The sequence below is a fragment of the Carassius carassius genome, chromosome 29, assembly GCF_963082965.1.
Source record: "Carassius carassius chromosome 29, fCarCar2.1, whole genome shotgun sequence".
Taxonomy (NCBI): domain Eukaryota; kingdom Metazoa; phylum Chordata; class Actinopteri; order Cypriniformes; family Cyprinidae; genus Carassius; species Carassius carassius.
Genome location: NC_081783.1, coordinates 28046362 through 28068864, shown reverse-complemented (window position 1 = coordinate 28068864; position 22503 = coordinate 28046362). Strand labels below are relative to the sequence as shown.

At 39.1% G+C, this 22503-nt stretch overlaps 1 protein-coding gene across 6 annotated transcripts; it reads right to left on the bottom strand.

Moving 5' to 3' along the window:
• Positions 1-787: 787 nt before the first annotated feature.
• On the bottom strand, positions 788-21330 carry LOC132109994 (UDP-N-acetylglucosamine--peptide N-acetylglucosaminyltransferase 110 kDa subunit). 6 transcript variants are annotated; one of them, XR_009424573.1, is made up of 24 exons: positions 20973-21330; positions 19356-19536; positions 18665-18908; positions 16768-16836; positions 13352-13468; positions 13189-13268; positions 12910-13105; positions 12479-12619; positions 12256-12356; positions 12010-12163; positions 11818-11919; positions 11553-11732; positions 11255-11413; positions 11072-11161; positions 10847-10972; positions 9113-9283; positions 8918-9034; positions 8663-8827; positions 6293-6340; positions 5923-6075; positions 4494-4746; positions 1982-2105; positions 1124-1901; positions 788-921 (listed from the first exon to the last, which is right to left on the bottom strand). XR_009424573.1 is itself a non-coding variant. In XM_059516509.1 (23 exons), exons 1-23 carry the CDS (start codon positions 21007-21009, stop codon positions 1721-1723), a joined length of 3189 nt encoding a protein of 1062 aa, XP_059372492.1. In that variant the 5' UTR covers positions 21010-21330; the 3' UTR covers positions 992-1720. The 6 variants fall into 6 exon arrangements, 5 of the variants coding, with proteins under 5 accessions (XP_059372492.1, XP_059372493.1, XP_059372494.1 ...); XM_059516509.1 differs by lacking the exon at positions 788-921 and having other exon boundaries at positions 992-1901; XM_059516510.1 differs by lacking the exon at positions 788-921 and having other exon boundaries at positions 992-1901; positions 19356-19506.
• Positions 21331-22503: the final 1173 nt, after the last annotated feature.

Here is a 22503-nt window from a genome sequence, read left to right as displayed (position 1 = left end):
TTTAGAAAATAGAATAAAGGTCAATTACACTTGTGGAGTTTTCATATACGATGTAATTTATCAGCTAACAGTTATTTTGCATCAAAGCTGCATGTTCACTCAAGACCAAAGGTTTACAGAATTGTTTACCAAATAAACGCTACATACATGTTCATATACAAACTGTATTTATGCAAAATTTAGTTTCAGAAAATGCCATCTGCTTAATATTAAAATGGATATTTTACTTATTCTCTGTAGACCAGTGATTAAAGATAGTCAACATTAATTGGCTCAACGTGGCAGCTGTGCAGTGTTGGTCCTAATGTTGAAGAGTTTGTTCATTTGTGTTCAGAAGATGAATGAAAGTCACATGGGTTTGGAACGACATGAAGGAAAGTAAATGGTGACCATTTTTATTTTTGAATGAACTTAACCATTTTTTTTCTTTTTCACTTTTCCAGCAAAATGCTACACTTACTGCAAAGTTACTGGAATTTTAGTTTAAAGGCAAGAATGCACAAATATCTAATCTTTGGTGGTTTTAGACTAGACGTTAGATATGAACATCTAAAACCACTGTTAAAGAAAATAATATTTAGTTAATTGGAACCTTGGCTCTAAAGTCTTCAGTAGATAACCTCATCTGTAAAAACTAGCCCTGTGATCTTTAGACCCAGTCTCTATTAGATCTCATTCAATCACGTACATAACATTGGATAAAAAAAATGTGATAAGAGCCCATTATGATTAGTGATACTGTACACACTGGATGACATGCATCATTTTCAAAAATAGCACAAATGGATTATTTAACATTTCTTTATTGAAGTGAATACAGCGATTAAATTTACAGTGGGTGCACATCAAAGTTTAGTCAGCAACAAGACACCCTGCACAACGTCACAGCAGTATAGATCACAATAACCTGTGTGTTAGCTCCTAAAAGGAATGGAAGAATGAAAGAAAATGAAAAACAAATCAAAACCGCAGCCAAGTATGTGCAACTCTCTTCAAGGTTTGCCACATCTCTTTATTTCTGTTTATGTAAAGAGTCTTGCAGAATTGACACTGACAGTGCATAAATAAAACGAGTTAATAGGAAGACAGTGTACAAAACCAAAACAGCTTAGAACATACTTACCTAGACATTTCCCGGTAAAATCACAAAAAAGAAAGAAAAATCAGGAGTCAATACTTGAGTGGTCTGCAGGCCTTCTGTCAGTGTGTAATAAGACACGTTCACATTGCATGTTTTGATAAAGAGGAAATTCTCTATCGATAGCATACGGAAATGTTGGCAAAAAGATCGGTGATCCGAGGTATGCATCCGCCCCTCAGATTTAAGTCATGATGACAAAGCTAAAATAGGTCAAGCAGCACATAAACCTAACTAAAAAAAGCCCCTATCTGTGATGTTTACGTTTATATTTTCTGAATTATTGTAAGACTGCCCCTTCTCTTTTCAGACCCCACTTTTTTCCCATAAAGTCCACTTCAGTTACAGAAAAGTCCTTTAGAAGCAGAGAAACAAACAAAACGAAAGTGGAGCCAATCAACATCAATTTAGTCAGACGATGGGGAAGAGGGAGGAGTCTCAGTGGAGCAGCTTTGTGCATCCTGCTGTCCACTCGGGCTCATGGGAATAAAAGCTGGCTGGGATCATAGTCACCTGTAGGCTCCATGAGTCTCTGTGACGTCACATATTGGGGGACAGGGCACATGCAGGGACAAGCTTCACTTAGGCGCTCTCGCTGCTCTCCAGAGACTGCATTTTGACCAGGTGGTCAGGTTTGCCACCAGCAGCGTAATGCTCCCACATCTGCAGGTAGAGTCTCTCCAGGTCCATGGTGTACTGTTTGGTGTTGAAGAGCGGGCTGCAGATGCGCTGCTTCCACACGCGGGCACGGACCTTCTTCAGGCTGAGCAGAACCAAGGGAGAACGTGTTTCAAGGATCTTAAACATGTCTTTTGAAAGTGAAAATTGACTAAAGGAACTTACAATTCCATATCAGTGCCAAGCTTCACAGCAACGTCTTCGTACTCCTGACGGCTTTGGGCGATGAGCTCAGGGCAGCCAAGACAGGTGAGCTGAGAGGCAGCGACACGAGAAGCCAGTGTCTCTCCTACAGAAAACATCAAGACGTCAGGGTCTTTAAAAGCAAGATAAATTATGATCATGGATGGAAAATTGTTTAAATTCAATTTCAGTTGAAGCTATTCCTGTTGAAAGCTTGAATCTGATTGGCATACAAACGTTTTAAGGTGTGCAATTAACCCTAACGGCGAACATAGTTCCAGGCAGCTTTTGACCGCATTACATCTCCATATCACTTCGCCATACAATTTTAGTTATTTTAAAAGGTCCTTACAGCCTAAAACAGCAAAAGAACCAATACCCACAATGACACTGACCAAACAAATCAATATAGTGGATCATTTCTATGTTTTTGCTGACTTCAAGCGAGGTAACAATGGCGCTGTTCGTGAAGAAAATTAACTTAGTATCACTATAACTAGAGAGTGCTGCCAAACACTTTTGAGAGATGTACAGACTCACTAGGCCTGTCACGATAACATCCCAACACTGGATAATGATGACATTCTCTAGTGCATGCATTTCAAGCATTTAGCCAAAAAACTACAAGTTTAGATTTAGCCACACTAGGACTGCACCATTAATCAAATGTGATTTTCATGTGCATTGTGTGTAAAGCCAATTCTGTAATCAGCAGTAAATCATCATCACGTGCTTTCAGATGGAGCAGTGAACTAAGGCTCTGTGTAGTAAATACTGCTCCATCTGAAAGCAGGTGAAAATACCACATTTAATAACGTTTTTATTAAAAAAACGTTTTGCTGAGATTTACCGCTGATCACAAAATCATGCTTCACTTAAAGATACGCATAACAATCACAGCTTCAGTCGAATCACGATCTCAATTCCATTTCGATTTATTGTGCAGCCCTAAGCCACACTACAACTGAAAGGCCATGAAAAGATCACTAAAAGAACAGACACTGACAAACAAGATTAATTTTAATTTAATTTACTTATTAAAAGTAATAAAAAAGAACTCTGATTAGAATACCTAAAATGTGTACTGTAATGTAATGATTACGTTACTAACTTTAACCAAAAATCTAGTGTTAACTGTTGTCCTCTGGCATTATTGCACACTATTTCTCCTATTTAATACTATAAAGCTGCTTTGACACTAGGGGTGTGCGATATGGCAAAAAAATTCTTTCACAATTCCTTTTAGGAATATCATGATTTTAATCATGATTCTTTGTCATGTTGGTTTACTATTTTGTAAGCCAGTTCAGCCAAACTAATTTCCCTACTAGAAAAACGAAGCCTTATAAATGGAAAATATTAAAAAAAAAGGGCAGATAAAAAAAAAAAAAAAAATTTGATTAAAGCAACTGTATTACAGTTTTTTAGTCAAGAGTAGGCTAGTGAGTGATTTTTCTCTGCGTTTTGTTTTATTAATATTAAAAAGAATAGTTCACCCAAAAATCTGTCCGTTCTGTCAGTGTTTCATTTTTATACCATCATTTTCTCACTCAAAATTGTTTTAAAACCGAATTTGATTTTTTTTTCTTCTGCTGAACATAAAAGCTATTTTGAAGAACCTGGAAAAATAGTAAGTATTCCATATAATTTTTTTTTTTACTACCATCAAATTCAACAGGGACCATCAACTTTGTGGTTACCCACATTCAAATAATCTTCTTTTGTGTTCAGCACAAGAGAGAAATAAATACATGTTTGGGACAATGTGAATGGCTAAATAATGACAAATACATTTTTAGGGTGAACTATCCCTTTAATGACTGTCAGCAGCATGTTCAGTACTGTCCCTTCAAGAGCTGCACACATCAGTTTTCTCTCACTTGTTTACTTTCACTTTAGACATAACCAACAGAGTCTATATGTAAACACTGTGTGTTTCGACAGTAGTAGCGCAAAAGATAACCTAGTTCAGTAATCAGTGGCTGTTTGACAGACTAGAGCGCGCTTCGGGTGTATGCTCTCAGAAACCGCGCACGTCAGATCAGTGTGCAAATGAAATGTTTAACCGGCAAGGCTTTAAATCAGATGCAAATAATGTACTTTTGTGAATGCGAATAAGTGCAGTGTCCTGTGAGTGTAACTCTACTGCTGAGTTAACACTGATGTGAATGTTTGTGGCGTTGTACAGTATATTGAGAAGAACTGTAACTGATCAAGTGTGCTGTAGCACGATACTACAATATTTCTCCAAAAGCAGATTGTGGAGACATTTTTATCACCCACCATCAAAAATCGTACCGCAAACCCCTATTTGCCACAATCTGTATTGTTAAAAGCGCAATATAAATAAAGGTGACTTGACTAACTACAATTTTCGTCATGTCATTTGGAATCAGTAACAGACTACAATTTGTAAGTAAGCTTCCCAGTACTGCTAGTTAATGTCTGTAAATTAATCTGACCATGTTCATCATGTGCTCCTAGCTTGTATTACCTGGCATAGTGACCATGGGGGTACCAGCCCACAGCACATCCATGCCTGTGGTGTGTCCGTTACAGAGCGGCGTGTCCAGGCACACATCAGCCAGCTGTCCACGTCTCACATGCTCCTCTTTGGGAGCCACGGGGGAGAAGATGATGCGGGAAGCAGGCAGGCCCAGGTTCTGAGCGTACTGTTGGATATTGGGCTCACCCACAGCTGGGAAGCGCAGCAGCCAAAGCACACTGTTGGGCACACGCTTCAGGATCTACAGAACCAAGAGCACAGTGAGTACAGCTGCCAGACAATCAGTTTCACAATGAGTACATCCTGTTACTTTCAATGAACCGACTCAAAAATAGATCACTTTAATTTACTTCAACAAATTGAGTAATTACTAAAAAATGTTTACAGAACTGTCTGCGTAGATAACTACAGCTGCTCAACCTTATTTTAAGTGTAAATAAAAACCAAAATACTTTATGGTGTTCATTGTGAAACCGAACGGTTCAAGGAATGGCAAGGTAAAGTTAAATTACCTTTCATGCAGTGTGTAACACAGCTCTAAGTGAATGAAAACATCCAGCAAAGTTTTAAATCGGAAAGTGCACCGTGTATAAAGTTATTGTCCTCTCAAAAGAAAGTCGACTGAGTCTGAAACAAGTTGTTTTTAAAATGAACCCCACGCCATTTCATGTTGACCTCAACATGAATCATTAGCATATTGCCCTCCCACTTTTAGGTATTTTTGTGTTGGTCTGAATGAACATGCAAATTCATTCTTTGTCACAAGGTGCTGCTTTTGGAGCGGTAAATTAGCAGTTTTCTCAATAATGCTGTACACAAAGCAGCACTGTGCTCACAAACACTGCTTTCATTTATTAGACATGAAATGAAAATGAGACCAATCACTGCAGACTAGCATCACCCAAAGGAGGGGTTTGGAAAAATTAATCGTTGAGCGAATTGTTTGAGAGTCGTTGAGTTAGTAAGGTAAAAAATAAATGCATATTATAAGACAATTAATGTGTTTTGTGACCTTACATGCATGTCAACCTGTTGTTGGGGACTCCCAAAACCAATATCTGAACCTTTCATAACCCGTAGCAGGGGCACTTTAAAACACAAGTTTATTATTAACCAGCTTTTTATTGATATAATGTTGGAAGTGTACGGAAAATGTACATTAACTCTTTCTCTGTGTAACCTGGACCCAGATATCACCATTTGTATGTCAGCAAAAGTCTTCCAGATAACGAAAAATGCACCATTTTGCATCACTCAGGACTTTTGACAGATCAATGGTCCCACAGATAGTGGGAATGACAAAAGTAAAATCACCAAAATCAGAAGTGCATTATGGGTGTTGATGTCCACAAAAGTCAGTTTTCTCTAGTAATGTACAACTGATTTATAAAAATTAAAAAAATCATTATATTCTTACATTGGCCCACATCTGCAGGGTGGGAGGGTCAATCTTGTAGAGCTGGTTGAAGTTGCAATAGACAATAGAGTCTTCAGGGAGGCCATACTGCGAGCGGGTGGTCACCACGATTGTTCTGGGAACCTCTTCTCCTGTTGCTGCTTTGTTGTTAATCTAAACAGAAAGATTAAAGAACAGATGAGTTAACAGTTAAGGTACTGATAAGACAAGCATGTGCCCTATAACTGTGTCGCCCATCCCTAGAGGACTCTCCGCCACCATGTTTGTGCCACCTACAGCAGTGGTGTGAAGGCCCAAGTGTAGGGGAAAATGGCTATTGCACATCCTGTCTCAAAGCGTGCTATTCTCAGCCAGCTTATGTGTGCCATACCTGCAAGGCTACAGTCCCAGATACAATAACCTCCTCCACTGTAAAAATCTGAAAAACAACAACATGTGGTAATACACTGGCTCTGCCTACTATAAAATAGTCTTTTTGCCAGATTTTCGAGATGATCGAAGTAGGAAACTGAGGTCATCAGAATCATTTCTAGGGATGCACCGATGTATGGGCCGCCGATATTTATTGACCGATTTATTATTATTTTTAAGCCATCTGCATATCAGATATAGTATGAAAAGGGCGGATACAGATGATTTATTAATGAACTGAATGTAGACAATGAGTTGCAATGCCTGTTGCAGAATCTAATGTTTTTCACTGGGCAAAATAAACACTTGCCAAATCAAAAAATCGGTACAAAATATATTTTGTCAGATGACAAAGTATGGTAAATGCAAACGTGACATTAACGCATCCGAGTGAAACGCTGACTCTCATCTGTGAACTCATCATAGGTAAGTCGCAATGGCAAAACACCGGCGTTAAGAGTTTATCGAGGATATGTCACGAACCACCAAGCATCAGGCCTACATTTAAGTGAGAATGAATGGCAGGTAATATGCAGCTTTTTGTTTGAAACCAGTGCAGAACGCGGATTCAAACAAGGTCACATCAAGCACCTGCTGCGTTTCTGTGAAGGGAGAAAACATAAAAAGGAATATATAGGCCTATATACAAAATATATTTCACTTGAATCATTAACAGATTGACAAAACGAAATAAAAATTGTGCTGAGTTTCAGATAACTGTAACACTCCGAAGTTCATGGGACAAAAACCAGATTGCAGAAAGCAGTTTTCTTTATTTTACAAAAGTTTTGAATGATGTTTTGCTTCTAACTGTATGACAAGCCAGCGTTGGTATGACCATAAATTACATAGTAACAGTTGGGAAAACAATGTAGTGATTGTGTTGGTGCCTTACACACACATACAACAAATCTTTGCTAATTTGACATTGCAGGCTGTTCATTATCAAAAAATAGTTAAAGAAACATAAAAAGATACACTGCTCAATTTAAATAGTCTGTAATAGTGATGTTTTAAGATGATAGTGGGAGTGAAAAACAAAGCCTATCGTTTACATAAATAAAAGGTTAGCATCCAGATACTTCGCAAATATGAAAACATTTGGATTCATGCAGATTGAGAGAGAGGTAGGCTTCAGTTTCGTTTTTTACATTTATTTATTTTGGCTTGACGCTTATATTTTGCATAAATACAACTTTAGAGGATTTGTTGTGGAGAGAAGGGAACTAAAATGGCATAATTGTGTTTGTAATTTTGCTTTTATTTACCATTATTTTAGCCTATTTTCTTTTATGTAATTAAATGCAACTTAAAGCCTACTAACTGAGGTGGTTTCTTCCCTCTCAAAACTCCTATAAGGAGTAGCATTTTTGTATGCGGAAATATTTTTAAACATCTTGAAAAAAATATGTTTTTATTGCATCTAATTTTTTTTTTTTACATTTGGTCTTTAGTAAATCTAGAAAAGATGATGCAGTATTGGCTATGACTAAGAGAGATCATTGAAGACACTTCATTTTTTTAAATAAGTATAGCAAATTAAATGCTATACTTTACTATTGGCAAAAAAAAAAAAAAAAAACAGTGTTTTCTACTCAAACAGGTTTCACAGAGGAATGCAGGAAAGAAACATTCAAATAACGATTCTGCTCAGAATGAACCAAACTTTTTTTTCGTGTTTTTAACCCCTTCTTTATGCAATTGACCGATATTGGAATTGAAATCAGCCAATAGTTGTTAAAATCGGTATATGTCAAAATAAAAAAAACATCCTATCGGTGCATTCCTAATCATAACACCACCAGTCTGAGAGAAATTAAGCCTCTCATGTGTAAATACAAATGGCACAAGAGCAAATACAGCCACATTCCAATAAAAACACCTTGACACCACTAAATCTACATAAAGAACTACACGTTGTCGATTAGGGCATGACAGAGGTGTCACTGACCACAGAAGAAAATACTCAGAATTTGATCATTAATCAGAAACTGATATTGTGAGCGTGATTCACGTTAACACTTTAACCTAATATTCCAGTTAACAAAAACTTATTCAATAGTATATTCACTTATATATGCACTGGTACAAACAAAATTAAAAGAAATGGAAAACTCTCAGAATTAAGACTTAACCAGAAAAATGATGTGCATGTAAATGTGGTCAACTATCCATAGATCTGTCACGCTAAGAATGATGGACTAGACTAAATCCCAGTATGAGAGCATGGCAAGCCAACACCACAGCCAAATTTCAAAGCAGTCAAGTTAGTGAAATTGCAGTGAAATCAGTCAAAGTCCAGTGATGTGATCAATACGATTGGCTGTACCTGAGTGGTGGCCAGGCCGTTGCTGACCGTAAATCCATTGATGGTGACCTGGATCTGGCCCTGGTTGATCATGTTTATGATGGCCTCAGCGGCTGTGTTCATAGGGATGACAGGCATAGAGAGGGCACCGTTACTGTCAGTGGACTCTTGACCATCACATTCCATCTGAAAGTAGGAGAATAATGAGAAGGAAACATCAGAATGTCTGTTTTACAAAGTAATGGAATGCACTAAAGCAGTGATTTCTTCACTAACCTTCACAATTTTGATATCTGGCAGGCTTTCCAGGAAGGCTTTCAGATCAATGCCATTCAGTACTATGCGATTGTCAAAAATATGGCCATTTGACTTGAAGTCGATCACTGCTTTTTTCTATTGGGTGAAAAGAAACACATGAGCCTGCTTCTCTGTAACAGATTTAAAAAAAAAAAAAACCTTACTGAACCTTACCTTGAGGTGAGGGAACATGTTGGCGTGATCTCCAATGAAGAAAGTGTTTGGCATGTAGGCCATTTTCTCAGAGTACTGCTCTGCGACCTCAAAAGGAGACGTCTCTTTATCAGTGATAATGTAGTCCATGAACGGAGCTCCACTGGTGCCTGGGTATCCAAGCCACATGGCCTAGAGTAGTTTGGAAAAAGTAATTTATTATTCAACTAGATCTTTACATATTATATAGGTACTATTTAAAAGTTGGGTTTTAGTAATATAATTTAAGAAACTACTAATTTTATTAAGCAAGTCACATTTAAAATAGACACTAATGTAGGGCTGTCAGAAAAATAATAATAATTAGATCAGGGCTGGGCAATATATCTAATGATATTGATCATGCGCATCTAGTCAGTAGATCTGGTTCCATGATTAACGCTAAATGCTGCTCCATTTAAAAGCAGGTGATGGTGGAACCAGATTTACTGACTAGATGCGCATGAGATTTTCTGTTAAAATTAAAAAAAAAAAAAATTAATTATTCCTTTAAAAATAAAGATTTATTCAAATTTTATTAGTAGTAGTAGCGTTGTTGTTACATTGAGTCGTTAGACTGCCAAATAGTAATATATTTGACAATTTCTTCACGTTAAAATAAACTCATTTTGAAGGGTTACCATGAAGAACTTGCAGCTGTTTTGTCAAATTAAACAAAATTCTAATGAAGTGACTCTCAGAGAAGCAGGGGATGAAATTCGTGTGTTCATATTATAGTGAGACGACAGGTTGAAAACACCACAAGCCTTGTCTGCGCTTGTGTAAACAAAACAGTGTGTTGCACTATCCCCCATTCATTCATTGCGGAAATTAACACTCTCCCTCCTTGCAAGTATATATGCAAGTGAATTTTCTGCCAGCAGGAGGCGCTTGTAGAGAGGGAGAGATGGAGGTTTCTCTGGTAACCTGTAATCAGGCATTACATGCAAGATGAAATGAAAATGACATCTAAAATGTTGGCTTTTAATGCAAGGATGATTACAACCTTATAGCCTTAGGAGGATGAGTTGTCTGTGTGTGTGTGTGTGTGTGTGTGTGTGAGAGAGACAGAAACTGAGTCAGGGAAAAATAATACACGGTGCTTATGTCGACGATTTTTATGTGAACACATACCAGTGCAGGCATTGACCCCTCCGTGTTTTGACCGTTTTAGTCGCGCCACTGAAGACAAAAAGTCTACTATACATCCAGTCAGATGCGGATTGAGTTTTTAATACTGTCTTTGTAATACCAAGAATGTCCTGCTCGTTACCATCTCATTCATTCACGTTCTTTTATTAATAAAGCTAACAGCGTGGATAAAGCGAAATGTTTCAAGTATGTTTGAGTCAGTCACTTTATTTTTTTTACATATTTTTACACTTTCTGCGGTTCAAAAAATCTTTTTTTGCCATTAGCCTACCACAAATAAGCTACTAATCGTCGTTTATTAGCTGTACGTTACCATAGACATGTCAGTGGTTTGCTTTCGTGAGTCGTGACGCTCGTCAACAGCACCGAACACACACTTTGGTCGGTCCAAAAAATGCATTATTATTATTTTAAATGTTTTATCAGCTTATGTAGGCTCTCTACAACAAAGTAATTGCTGATCTCTAGTGATGTGTGTTTTTGTAATATATCATTTGTTGATAAAGGGCAAGAGATCTGGCGAGGTGTGGCTTGTGAACCATAGGTTCCCGACCGCTGGCCTACCTGAATGGGTGCAGGGTGTAATGCGAAAAGCTCATTGCGTGCTCCTTTAGTATAACCATTCATGTTGACCAGGATGTGGACTCCATCTTGATGGATCCGGTCTGCTGCCTTTCCATTACAGGGGATCTATGAGCACAGGACACGATGAAACCAAAACAGACCCCTGAATGAAGAAGGAAAATGATATACCTAAAATAATCCTGTGTCATGTACACATATTCTCACCTGTGAGAGGTCAATAAAGTGATGAGCCTCCGCCATGACTTTAACTCTGAAGTTGGTGCTGTCATCTGGGCTGAGAGCATAGCAAAACACCTGTGAACAATATAACAGTATGAGACCACCAGCTCTCCACAATGTGCTCAACAGAAAGATCTGTAATTAACTACTGCATTACAGACACATCACCTCGAACTTCTCAGAGTTGTGCATGCCAGGGATGGACTGCATCAGGTGGGACGTGGGATGGTTGCCAAAATCAGAGCTAATGTAACCCACACGCAAACGGCCTCCACTGGCCTTCAAGTCCTTTGGATGCTCATAGGCAGGTTTATGAAGAGCATTGATCTACAGAACAAGCAAAGTATTACACAGACACTTAAAAAATAAGAACTACTTTCACACCAAAACCAAGTTACAAATCTGAATATGCGGCAGAACAGAACAAAATGAGCCTGTGTAAGTATGTTTAATGTAATATACACACCTTATCCAGACACAAGTTGCCATGCCTCTCTGCAATTGCCTTGCGGAAACCGTGAGAGAGGGGGTAGAGCATGCTATGATGGGGATGCACGGATGGCAAGCGGTTCTTCTCAAGTTGATCAGCCACAATGCTCACCAGCTTCTTCATGCGCTCATCATAGTCAGTCCAGTCACATACAATCTGAGGACCAGAGCACAATATGTTGTCAAACAAAGATTCCCACCAGACTGCGCAGTGAAAATATGCACTTAAGACCCCTACATACCTGCAGACAGTGAGCCAGGTTACAATAAGCATCAGGGAAGTCAGGCTTGAGCTTCAGGGCAGTGCGGTACGATGCAATCGCTTCAGGAATATTCCCAGAATCCTTAAAAGGGAGAAGGATGTAATTTGAATCCAAATTTAACACTGAAAACCACTGAAAGGAAATTAATTCTCCAAATTTCTAGATACATACCTTGTGTATTGAGGCCAAGTTACTGTGAGCATCTGCAAAAGCGGGGTTGATCTGAATGGCTCGAGTGTAGCACTGCAGCGCTCCCTGAACATCCTGCATCTCTTTCAGAGTGTTGCCCATATTAGAGTAAGCATCAGCAAATGTGGGGCTGATTCTGCTCAGTGGTTGCAAAACAGACTGACAGTGAGATTTTGAAAGACATCAATACAAAATGACTTTAGAATGTAGCTAAAAACAAGAACATGCCTGATTGCTTCCTTATAGTGCATGAGAGCTTCCTGAAGTTTCCCCTGCTGCTGCAGGACACTGGCAAGGTTTGAATGGGCAGCAGCAAATTCAGGGAACACCTTTCCAAGAAATAAACCAAAAATTTAAGACACATGAATGAAAACATCTCAATTAATAGGTAAAAAAGAATTGCCTATATTAATGAATATGCATTTTTAGAGAACTTCACTGGTCCCCTCACCTCCAGCGCTTTTCTGTAGAGCTGCACAGCTTCCTCAATGTTGCCTTGCTCACGCTTGATGTTGGCCAGATTGTTAAGGGAGTCAGCGTGAGTCGGGCACAGACGCAGCGCAGTGTTGTAACAATCTTCAGCTTCAGAAACCTAAAAGGAAACGTCCAAGTTAGCAGACAATCCATCTCTTGATTCTAAAGGTTGTCCTATGAATTTTAGCCGGCAAACTTGAGTAATTTCTATAGGAATCTATGCAGTTGGGAATTTTATGCGAGGGAGCACTGGACTCACAGATTCCCTTCTGACAACCAAAATCTGCTTGCTTTGAGCTGTGCCTTACACAGCACAACACTGACAATTGAATGGGATGAAAACATAAGTGTAGACAGCAGGGATGCATGATAGAGGAATTATTCAAAAACATAATTGTAGGTTCTTACATTGCCTTTCTCTTTCAGTGCATTAGCGAGATTGCAGTATGCATCAGGAAAGTGTGGCTGCAGTTCAATGGCACGACGGTAAGTATCAATGGCCAGGTCAATCAATCCCTGCTCGTAGTACACGCACGCCAGGTTTCCATGGACAACAGCATGATTAGGGCTCAGGCTGAGGGCACGCAGATAACCAGCAACAGCTCTGTAAGAGGAAAACAACATGTATCACATTGGCAGAAAAAGGCTTTGAGTCAAAATGTAATGGGAAAGGAAATAACTGTTTACCTGTCAAAGATACGAGCCTCTTTCAGAACATTGCCCAAGTTGATGTAAGCATCCAAAAAGTTAGGGTCCAGGGTCACTGCCTGTAAACCCACAGAACAGCCCATTATATTCATTCATTCATTTATTATCAAGGTCCAAAGTGCGACTGTCATCTGCAACCAACCTTCTCAAAATGATGTATGGCCAGCCAGATCTCCCCCTGGGCATTGAACACGCAGCCCAGGTTACTCCATGCCACGGCAAAGTTTGGCTGGGTTTCAATTGCTTTCAGGTAACAAGCCTTCAATAGGTTAACAGTAAAAAAAAAATAAAAAATAAAAAAAAACAGGAAGAAGAGGAGGTAGAGAGAAAAACAGTAGACAGAGGAGGGGTTGTAAAAGTAAAGAAACCAAAAGATCAAATAAAAAGGAAGAAAGAACAAAAAGGCAGACAGAAAAAGAGTTAGTCTCTATTCTCAAAAATGCAAAAAGTGAGTCTACAGCATGGGCTCGCGTGCGCAAAATTCTGCCGCGCTAAGCTGCACACTTTTCCTACGCTGCGCAAATCCAACCAACACCTATACTCCGACTTACATTCTTTAGTTATGCGGTTTCAAAAAAAACTTTACGACTAAAATTTTGCACTTAAAACTAAAATGCCAAAAAAGCATGAGTGCCAAGTCAGCTTTAGATTATTGACATTACACAATCTCAGTAAAATTCACAACCTTAAATGCAAGTGTGGCGTGCAGGTGGAGGTCCCTGTAATGCAAGCGCAAAAAGCCACGCACGCTTGCGCCGTTCCCGCTAGCGCCAGTATTCGCCTGCGCCAACGCCAGCTCAGGGTGCAGAAAGCAGACCTGAAGCGATTTAACTCCCCACCAGTCTGGCACACGACACTATGAAACCCTCTACTCTTTGGGGCCTTCAACTGGAGTGAGTACCCATGGCCAAATCCATTCATATCTTAAGGAGTTAACTGTTGGAGAGTAATACATTAAGTAGTCATACTAAATAATGGCCATTGCCAATGGTGTCCTGTTTAAGGCTGCACAGCCACTGGGTGCCATGCTAGCAGGGAGGGCATTCAGGTCTGCAACCCGTCAGCCGGGGATCGAGGGGAGGGAGTGCGGTTTAAGCGCGCGTCTTTTGGTCGCGGTTGTGTCGCTGCGCAGCCCTTGCGCCGCTGCAGACTCACAGCGCATCATCTGCTCAGCAGAACGCTGCAACTCCAAATAAAGAAGAAAAAACAAATCATAATCCACATGAACAGGAAAAAATAAATCAACAAGTAAGAGAGTTAGAGGGTTCTTACTGTGCTTTCGTTTCGATTACAGCATCGAATCCATTTCTCTTTTTAATTTACTTGGGCATTACGCTTTTCTTCTGCTTTAATTTACTAGGTTTTTTTTTCTCTTGCTTTTTTGTTCTTCAAAGGAAGCCACAAGACAGAAGAACTCAGCCATTGGACTAAGGAGTTTTTCTTTCTGTTTTGTTACAAACCCGTTACCATATTTTTGGACTTTGTCTGGGGGGGCGGCCACAGCTGGAAGAGGAGAAGACTGATGCTGCCCTAGTGTTCCTGTCCACCGGACCGCACCTACGCAGGAACACTGTCACCCACCTGAAACCTTCTAAATAGCAATATCAGTTGTGGAAAAACCAAAAGAGACAAAATAAGAAAACAAGAGCGTTAGTAAAAGTTTGCAATCAAGACATTTCATATGGACATCAAAACTTGTATTGACAAAGCAAAACAAGTAGAACAAAACAAAACAAAAAAAAAAAGGAAAAGAAAAAGTAAAAGAAAATAAATGTAAAATGACCTAACATCAGTTTAAACCCATGCAATGAAAGGACTGTACATTTTCAGAAACAGGAATATGTTCGCAAGGGGTCGACAGTGAAGAAAGGCTCTGAGATGAGATTAACTTTTCAGATTCAACAGATTCAACAGATTAACAGATTCAAACTTTTCAATACCGTGTAACATTTTCAAATACAGGTAAAGGAGGGAGGCCAACTGGCTTGATCTTACCCAAACGAACTGACCCCATTGCTCTGGGAATATTAATAATCATAACACAAGGGGAAAGAAATGTAATCAATGATTCTTTTGTTCTTTGTTTACATGGTTTAATACCTTGTTTGCTTTATCCTGTCCTGCCATCTTGACTCCTGGCCAATGGATATGGGAAAAAGTCTGGGGTTTAAAGACTTCATAATCACCTAGAAGCCTCCACAGCTCTGAAATAAAGAGGTCATCGCTTGTGTCGCGCGAGTATAATTCTCTCTATAGAGAATATAGAGAATCTAGAATTCTCTATCATATTGTCTGACGCGTGCAGTGGAGTGCAAAAAGCGATCTGTCTGCCTGGCACAGCCCAGGGCTGATACACAGTGTTGGAAAAACACAAACCCTCCCCAACCCTGTGCTCTATAAATATAGGGGAATGTGAAGTTGAACTGGTGGGAAAAAAACAGCCAAAATGATACATGCTCTACTCGAATGCACTATGGAGCCCTTACAAAGCATCTGTTGGCTTGACTGAGGGGTCAGGCAGACAGTTCGATGCGCGCACACTCCACAGGCCCTAAGCCAGCGCGCGGGGGGTTAGGAGCGACAGAGCTAGTGGGGGGCCGCTGGCCCCTCGTACTCTTCCCCACCCCGCCCCCCTGAGGCACCAAATAAGAGGGCTTCTAACCAACAGGAGGAGACCTCTCTTTACAACATCACGACAAACTCCCCAAAACCCTCTGAAACCACAAATAGCCACTGCCTGAAAGGAGGCATCTATTTGAGCAAGTAAATCCAAAATGAAAGCCAAAGGGCCATGACTTTTCAACTTTTAAAGGGAATCAACTGTTTTAAATAGCGCAAATGACCCAAAATGCATGGTTAGGGATAGAAGCCATCTTATTTTTTGCACAGCAAAAACCACTATCTTAATCAGTCCATTTATTTCTCAAAGACCGAGCCAGTGAAATCCCTCCATCAGACTACAGGGGAAAAAGCATGCCAAACTGCAGCATGTGTTTTAGGACCCCCATTTAGTGTGAGACACAGAAGAGCCCAGCCTTTCTTCCTTTGTTTGGGGGCGAGTGGGGGCTGGCTGGGCCAGGAAGAAGCAGTGTCTAGACTGAAAGCAGCATTGGAGTGAGAGAGGTGCAAAAAGAAGGGGTGGACAGAAGGTGTATGTCTCTAATCTAGCCATTCAAATGAACAGAACAAAAAACAAAAAAAGCGAGTGAGAAGAGAGTAAAGGGGTCTTAACTTTGCTGAATTAAAATAAATAAAAGAGAGAATTTGCTTTTGACTAGGTAGGTGAGATGCAGGTGACCTGGTGGCTCTAGGTTCACTCTGCTCTAGATGAATGCTCAGGCTAGACCTGTAAGACGGTAAAGAGTGCTGACGTGGCGAAATAAAATGAGCAGCACACTCTAGTGCACTGACAAGTACTTACTGAATGAAAAACAAGCCTAACACTCACTCCCAAAGTACAAGAATGGCTAGGTGTCTGACAGGGGATTATGGTCTACAGCTAGGATTTAAAAACAAAAATAGTTATGTAAATGTGCAAGGGCCGACATGTTAACATACCTTTGCCTCTTCAAGGCGCCCGAGCGCTTTAAGCAGGTTACCCAAGTCACTGCGCACACAATACAGATCCTGTAACAAGAGACAAAAAAAAATAAACAACTACCAACTGACAGAGACGAGGGCTGGGTGGAGTGGTTATGAACAAAGGTGGAGTTTCTCCGCGTCTGGAGAGCATTAAAGACTTTTAAAATAAGCTGAGCTCAAAACTAACTTTATCAGCAGTGAGTGTTTGAAATAACTTGATCCTATGTGGATTATGTTCACCATACAATGCAGAAATATTTATAAGTGATGCAAAAACTATATGCACGCTATTAATGTTACTGTAGTAAACATGGTAAATGCAACCGCTTGAATAAATCAGATGTCAGCTTCTTATTCTCGATCACAATTGTGTATTTATTTAGTTACATTTTATCTGTCATAAGTCTCGTCGAGAGTTAAGCTCTGCGTGTCAAAAATAAAATAATGTTTTTTTGTTCAAGAGCTTTTAATTCTTTCTAAATGGGACGTATATAATGTTAACTACAAATAAAGGAGATGGTGTGATGCAATGAGTGGTTTCCACATTTTTCCACCTGTTAAATAATCTAACCCTCATACTTACGTAACAATAGCAGTCTATTTATTTACTGGTCCAAGTTGAAATCAGTATGTAGTCTTTATTAATGACCAATATGGGACAAATATAATGTAATGTAGTGGCGGTAGGTGCTGTGCACTGGCGGTACATGCACAGTCAGACAAAACAGCGTGCACAGTTATCAAAGTCGCGATTGCAGTCGTGGAAAATTATGTGTTCAGCATTTAAAGATGTGACGCACCTGTGGAGTGCATATCATTGTGCTCAGTAATTAAAAAGGCAGGGCAGCATTTCTGTATTTGGTTTGAGACATCCTTTATGGAAAACACCGCCGCAAAACTGCTTACAGAGCTTGGACACTAGAACCGTTTTCGGTACCGAAACTTAGAAATTGCTCACGGTTCCGGTTCTAAATAAGAACCAGTTTTAGGTTCCCAACCCTACATGTGAGTAAATCATCTTAATAATGGGTGAACTATTCCTTTAATGACAAACGACAACATGTTTAGTAAAGTCCCTTTGAGACCTAGACACTTTTAAAATACAGGCACACGTTTTCCCCCAATTGTTTACTTTCACTTTAGACTTAAGCAACCTTGCGTGTTTTTGACAGTATTAGGACAATCAGATGAGATACATGACTTAGTTCAGTAATCAGGTGCTGATTGACAGGCTTTAAGTGTGCACGCGCATCAGGTGTACGTGCACTGGAAAAGTGCATCAGATAAGCACGCACATTAAATGTTCAATCAGCAAGCCTTTAAATCAAATAATGTACCTTTGTGAATGCAAATAAGTGCAGTGTCCCATGATGTGTAACTCTACCGCTGAGTTAACACTGATGGGAATGTTTGTGGCGTTGTACAGTATATTGAGACGGAGGCATCAGAACTGTAACTGTTCAAGTTTGCTGTAGCACGATACTACAATATTTCTTCAAAAGCAGATCGTGGAGATATTTTTATCGTCCAGCATCAAAAATCATCATATTGCACACCCCTAGCACCCGATCACCGTTCCTATAGGACCTTGTTCTTTTATTAAACAAACTAAATAGTCTTGTTATTCATCTTATGTAATTTCATCATGTAATTTCTGTCATCTACATGGTCACGCATTTACAATTCTCCACTGTTCTTTGTATCATGCGCAGTAGAGTTCTCCATACACACACACACACAGGTGAGCACACTCCCACCCGCGGACAGAGCGCTTGTCAAATCCCACCAATTTCCCACTAAAAGCTCTAAACCTAGGGGAAACACTGGTGTGACACCACTGTGATTCTCTGAGACATTTTGAGGCTTAACTCACAGGATTATACTGGAGAGCGGACACATATGCTTGAACGGCTCCCTCCATGTCCCCTGCTGCCACCAAAGCTGCTGCCAGGTTGATGTATCCATCGATGAAGTCCGGTTTGAGACGGAGCGCATGGCGGTAGTGATCTATGGCCTCCTGGAGTTGACCCCGTTCCTTGTAAACGTTGCCCAGGTTAGAGTAGGCCTCGGCCAGCATGGGGTTCTGCTTGATGGCCAGAGTGCTAAAGTGGGCAGACCTGCACAATTAAGAGAATCAGACTTTATTTACATTTTTTGGGGGCACGCTATTAAGTAAAATTATTGTTTTTCTTGCATAAACCGTGTTATGTTTGCAGATTTTAAACCATTTTTCAGAGGATGGATTACAGTTATTGACAGCAAGTCACAGACATAATGCCATGTTCTCACTACTTAACTTCTGTAATAATGAGATTCTACTTCTAGAATCAGGGTCTTACACAGCGTCCATTTTGATTTCACGTTGACTATACAAAATTTATTTTAATCAGAAGGCTACAACCTTCATTAGCAATTTAAATAAAGAATAATAACTGCCTCTTAAGGCAGGACTGAGAGCACAGCCTCACAAACAACACACCACCAATCCTTCTTCCCAAAGAGAAGCAGTGAAGCAGACCCACAGACCGTGCTCCTTGAAGACAGAGCAAAGGAGCCCATCTCACCTGTCAAGCCTGCGACACTGGAAGTGGATGGAGGACAGCAGCAGCAGTACACCAGTATTATCCGGCTCCTGCCTCCACAGCTGCATACAGTGACGCTCCGCCGCCTCAAAATCTCCAGACTGATATTCACGGTGCGCCAGCTCTGCCAACCCTTGGAAGGAAAGCATACGTTTGGTTGGTTCTGAAGCACCAACGCAACCCAAAGGAGGGGAAAACAACATGTTAGAAGAAATGGAAATGAGAAAAGGAAATAAAATAAAAAAAATCTAAAAATCAAACAAAACAGACAAGAACAGTGGTGCTGTTTTTGAAAAATGTAGCTAGTGTAAAACAATTGTCACTACTAAAAAAAAAACATTTTTATAGCACTGAAAGTTCTTGTAACGATGACAGCACTTTTAATGTACTGCCATCAAAAAAAAATTATATATAAATAAATGTATATATAAACAAATAAAAACTTGGCAGCTAATGATATAAAATGGCTGAAATTATTACACAATTTTTTTAAAATCATTTATGAATTAATAATTGAAATAAAAGTAATAAACTTTAAATTTAATGTAAAGGAATGAATGAGGATGAAAATGAAAAACAGAGACGAGGTTTGATATGAATGAGTGTTATGTTATGAAGATATGAAGGACAGATTAACACGTGTGGTTCAGAGTTTTTAAGAGAATTTAAGAACTGGTTTCCTATGGATTCAAGAGTTTGAGTTTAAATTGCATTACAGGAAGAAGAATTTGCTTGAAATTAAAGTAAATTCACCATGGTCACAAAAATGTGTAATTTCATTAGTCCCAAAAAAAAAAACCTTTGTAACAAACCAATATTTGCCTGATTAGGCATATTTAGCTCCATTTTAAATTAAACTTTGTTATATATCCACCATTAGAAACATGTCATATCAAACACTCAATATTTACACCAATTAAATGTTTCTAGAAATTACCCACATGTTGTATATATTACAACATATCAAAGTTTGTCAAAGTGGAAATGAAGTACTTAAAATCACAGAGTCATCGCATTCTTTTCATTCCATCTCAATGTTAAATTCGAGTTTGAATTCCAATTTCGCTTCCTCTTCTCTAACGTTACCTTCTTTCAAATTCTGGAACTGAAAATATATTCTGAATTATAAATGGCGCACAATCCTGGTCTACACACTCTTAACGCTATATAACGTTACTGACAAACATCACGTGTTGGGACTATAAAAATACATACAATTACTAACAGATAGCCAATAAGGCAACAATGCACGAGGAAGCTGGACATCTTTTACAAGGACACATCATTCACCATCACCATCCACCAATAACGTTAGTTAGCTGCTGTACCCAACACAGTCTTGTAAACATGAGGAAAGAAAATTACAACGTTACTTTAATTGCACTAACGTTAGTGATGCTGAAATCACGTTAGTTTATAACCTACTTCAACAAAAACTAACGTTACTTGACAGTTTATTCATGACACGCATGCAAAGAGGTCATTAGTATAGAGCTATTACACCAGTCACAAATAAACTTCACAGTAAATCAATAGAAGAGGATCAAACAGCTTTTCTACGTCGAGTTAAACGACCGTTAATGTCACATTTACCGTTACCTGTGCTATCAGCCACGTTCCCCACCGAGCTCGCCATCTCTCCTTCACTCTTCACTGAATCCTGTGCGACGGCGGACAGTGTGACGATTTAAGACAAGATGTCAAATATAATGTAAATTAAATGTATTTATTAAATTTAAAGCTAGGTTTGGATATTATTGCAAGAAACGCTGAAATCGTCGGTAAACAGCCTGCGGTCTTGCTACTGCTAAGCTAACACTAACAGGAGAAAGCGGACAAATTCACCGAATCAAACGCGCAAAGAAAACGCCTTAAAGTATGTTTTTCTCGACGTCCCTTGCCCTAAGAATACATATCTTAAAGCCTTAAACATTAAATCGAGATTGGTACTAAAATTGGCGAATTTAAATTCAATACTTTCACCACTGCGGTAATTTTAGCTAATAACAATGGCTTTCCAGTCTCCACCGAAATGGCGGATGTGACCGGAACTTCTTTTTCAAAGAGGAGGGGCGGGAATATTACAAAACTAGGTCCATACAAATATTGCGTTCTATTCTTACAAATTATTTTGAAAGCAATTTTCGACAATTGTGCGTTAGTGTATATATTAGATATTGAAAAAATACGTAAGTTTAATGGAAAAGTCCAAGAACTGTGTGTGAATGGCGTAATCTGAAAATAGACTGTTGTTTGCCATTTATGCTGTATTATTGCACGAGCTCCACTACACAGTAGTTTAGTGTGGCAGCGTCCAGATGGGGTGCGGATGAATACTGCGCGTTGTTAAGGCGGGAACTGTGTAAACACCACAGATTATATCACCTAGCCGATTAATTACAGTACATTAAGACAACAGTTTTGTACGGTTTCTGAAATTTTATGTGAAATATACAAATGTTTCTTTATCTAAATAAATATGCATACATTTCAATACACAAATCTGAACACTGAAGTATCAGCTGTTTTGAATTTAATGCACTTTATGAATTTTACTCATAGGCTATATTTTGGGGTTTGTCAAAAGTATTGGTAATATGTTTGTCTAATAATATCTGTTAAAAAATACACAATAAAAATGCTTTTGTTTTTGCTAAATAAGATACAGCGTTTTTTTTTTTCCAGCAAACCAACTTTAGCCAAGCTACATTAGTTTTGAGCATTATCTCAACATGTTTATTGGTATAAACCTTCCAGATAACACATGATGCGAACTGAACTGAACTGGGTTTCAAAATCACAAGTTTAACAAAAAGTGGAAACTTTACATTTACATTTAGTCAATTAGAAAAAGCTTTTATCAAGTGAGGACAATAGAAGCAATCAAAACCAACGAAAGAGCAATATATGCAAGTGCTATGACAAGTCTCAGTTAGATTAATGCAGTAAACCTGATTTGTTTTCTTTAGGCTGCTTGAATTCACTCTATTGGCAAGAAGTTTATCTTTGTGATTATTATTTGTTTTTTGTTCTTTTTAAATCACAAATGATGGAAAAGTCCAATCCAATACAGACTAGTTTGATTCCTCACTGCCATGTGTCAAAGGTCAAATGTAAGGAGGATCAGTCA

What these genes read in the sequence shown, in the direction of transcription:
- LOC132109994 (XM_059516509.1), bottom strand. Translation starts at nt 21,009, where the DNA reads ATGGCGAGCTCGGTGGGGAACGTGGCTGATAGCACAG. An exon ending in ACTTGGCCTCAATACACAAG is followed by an intron (nt 11,920 to 12,009) that starts GTATGTATCTAG and finishes CTCCCTTTTAAG; the next exon opens with GATTCTGGGAATATTCCTGA. An exon ending in CCCCATGGTCACTATGCCAG is followed by an intron (nt 2,106 to 4,493) that starts GTAATACAAGCT and finishes TGTTTTCTGTAG; the next exon opens with GAGAGACACTGGCTTCTCGT.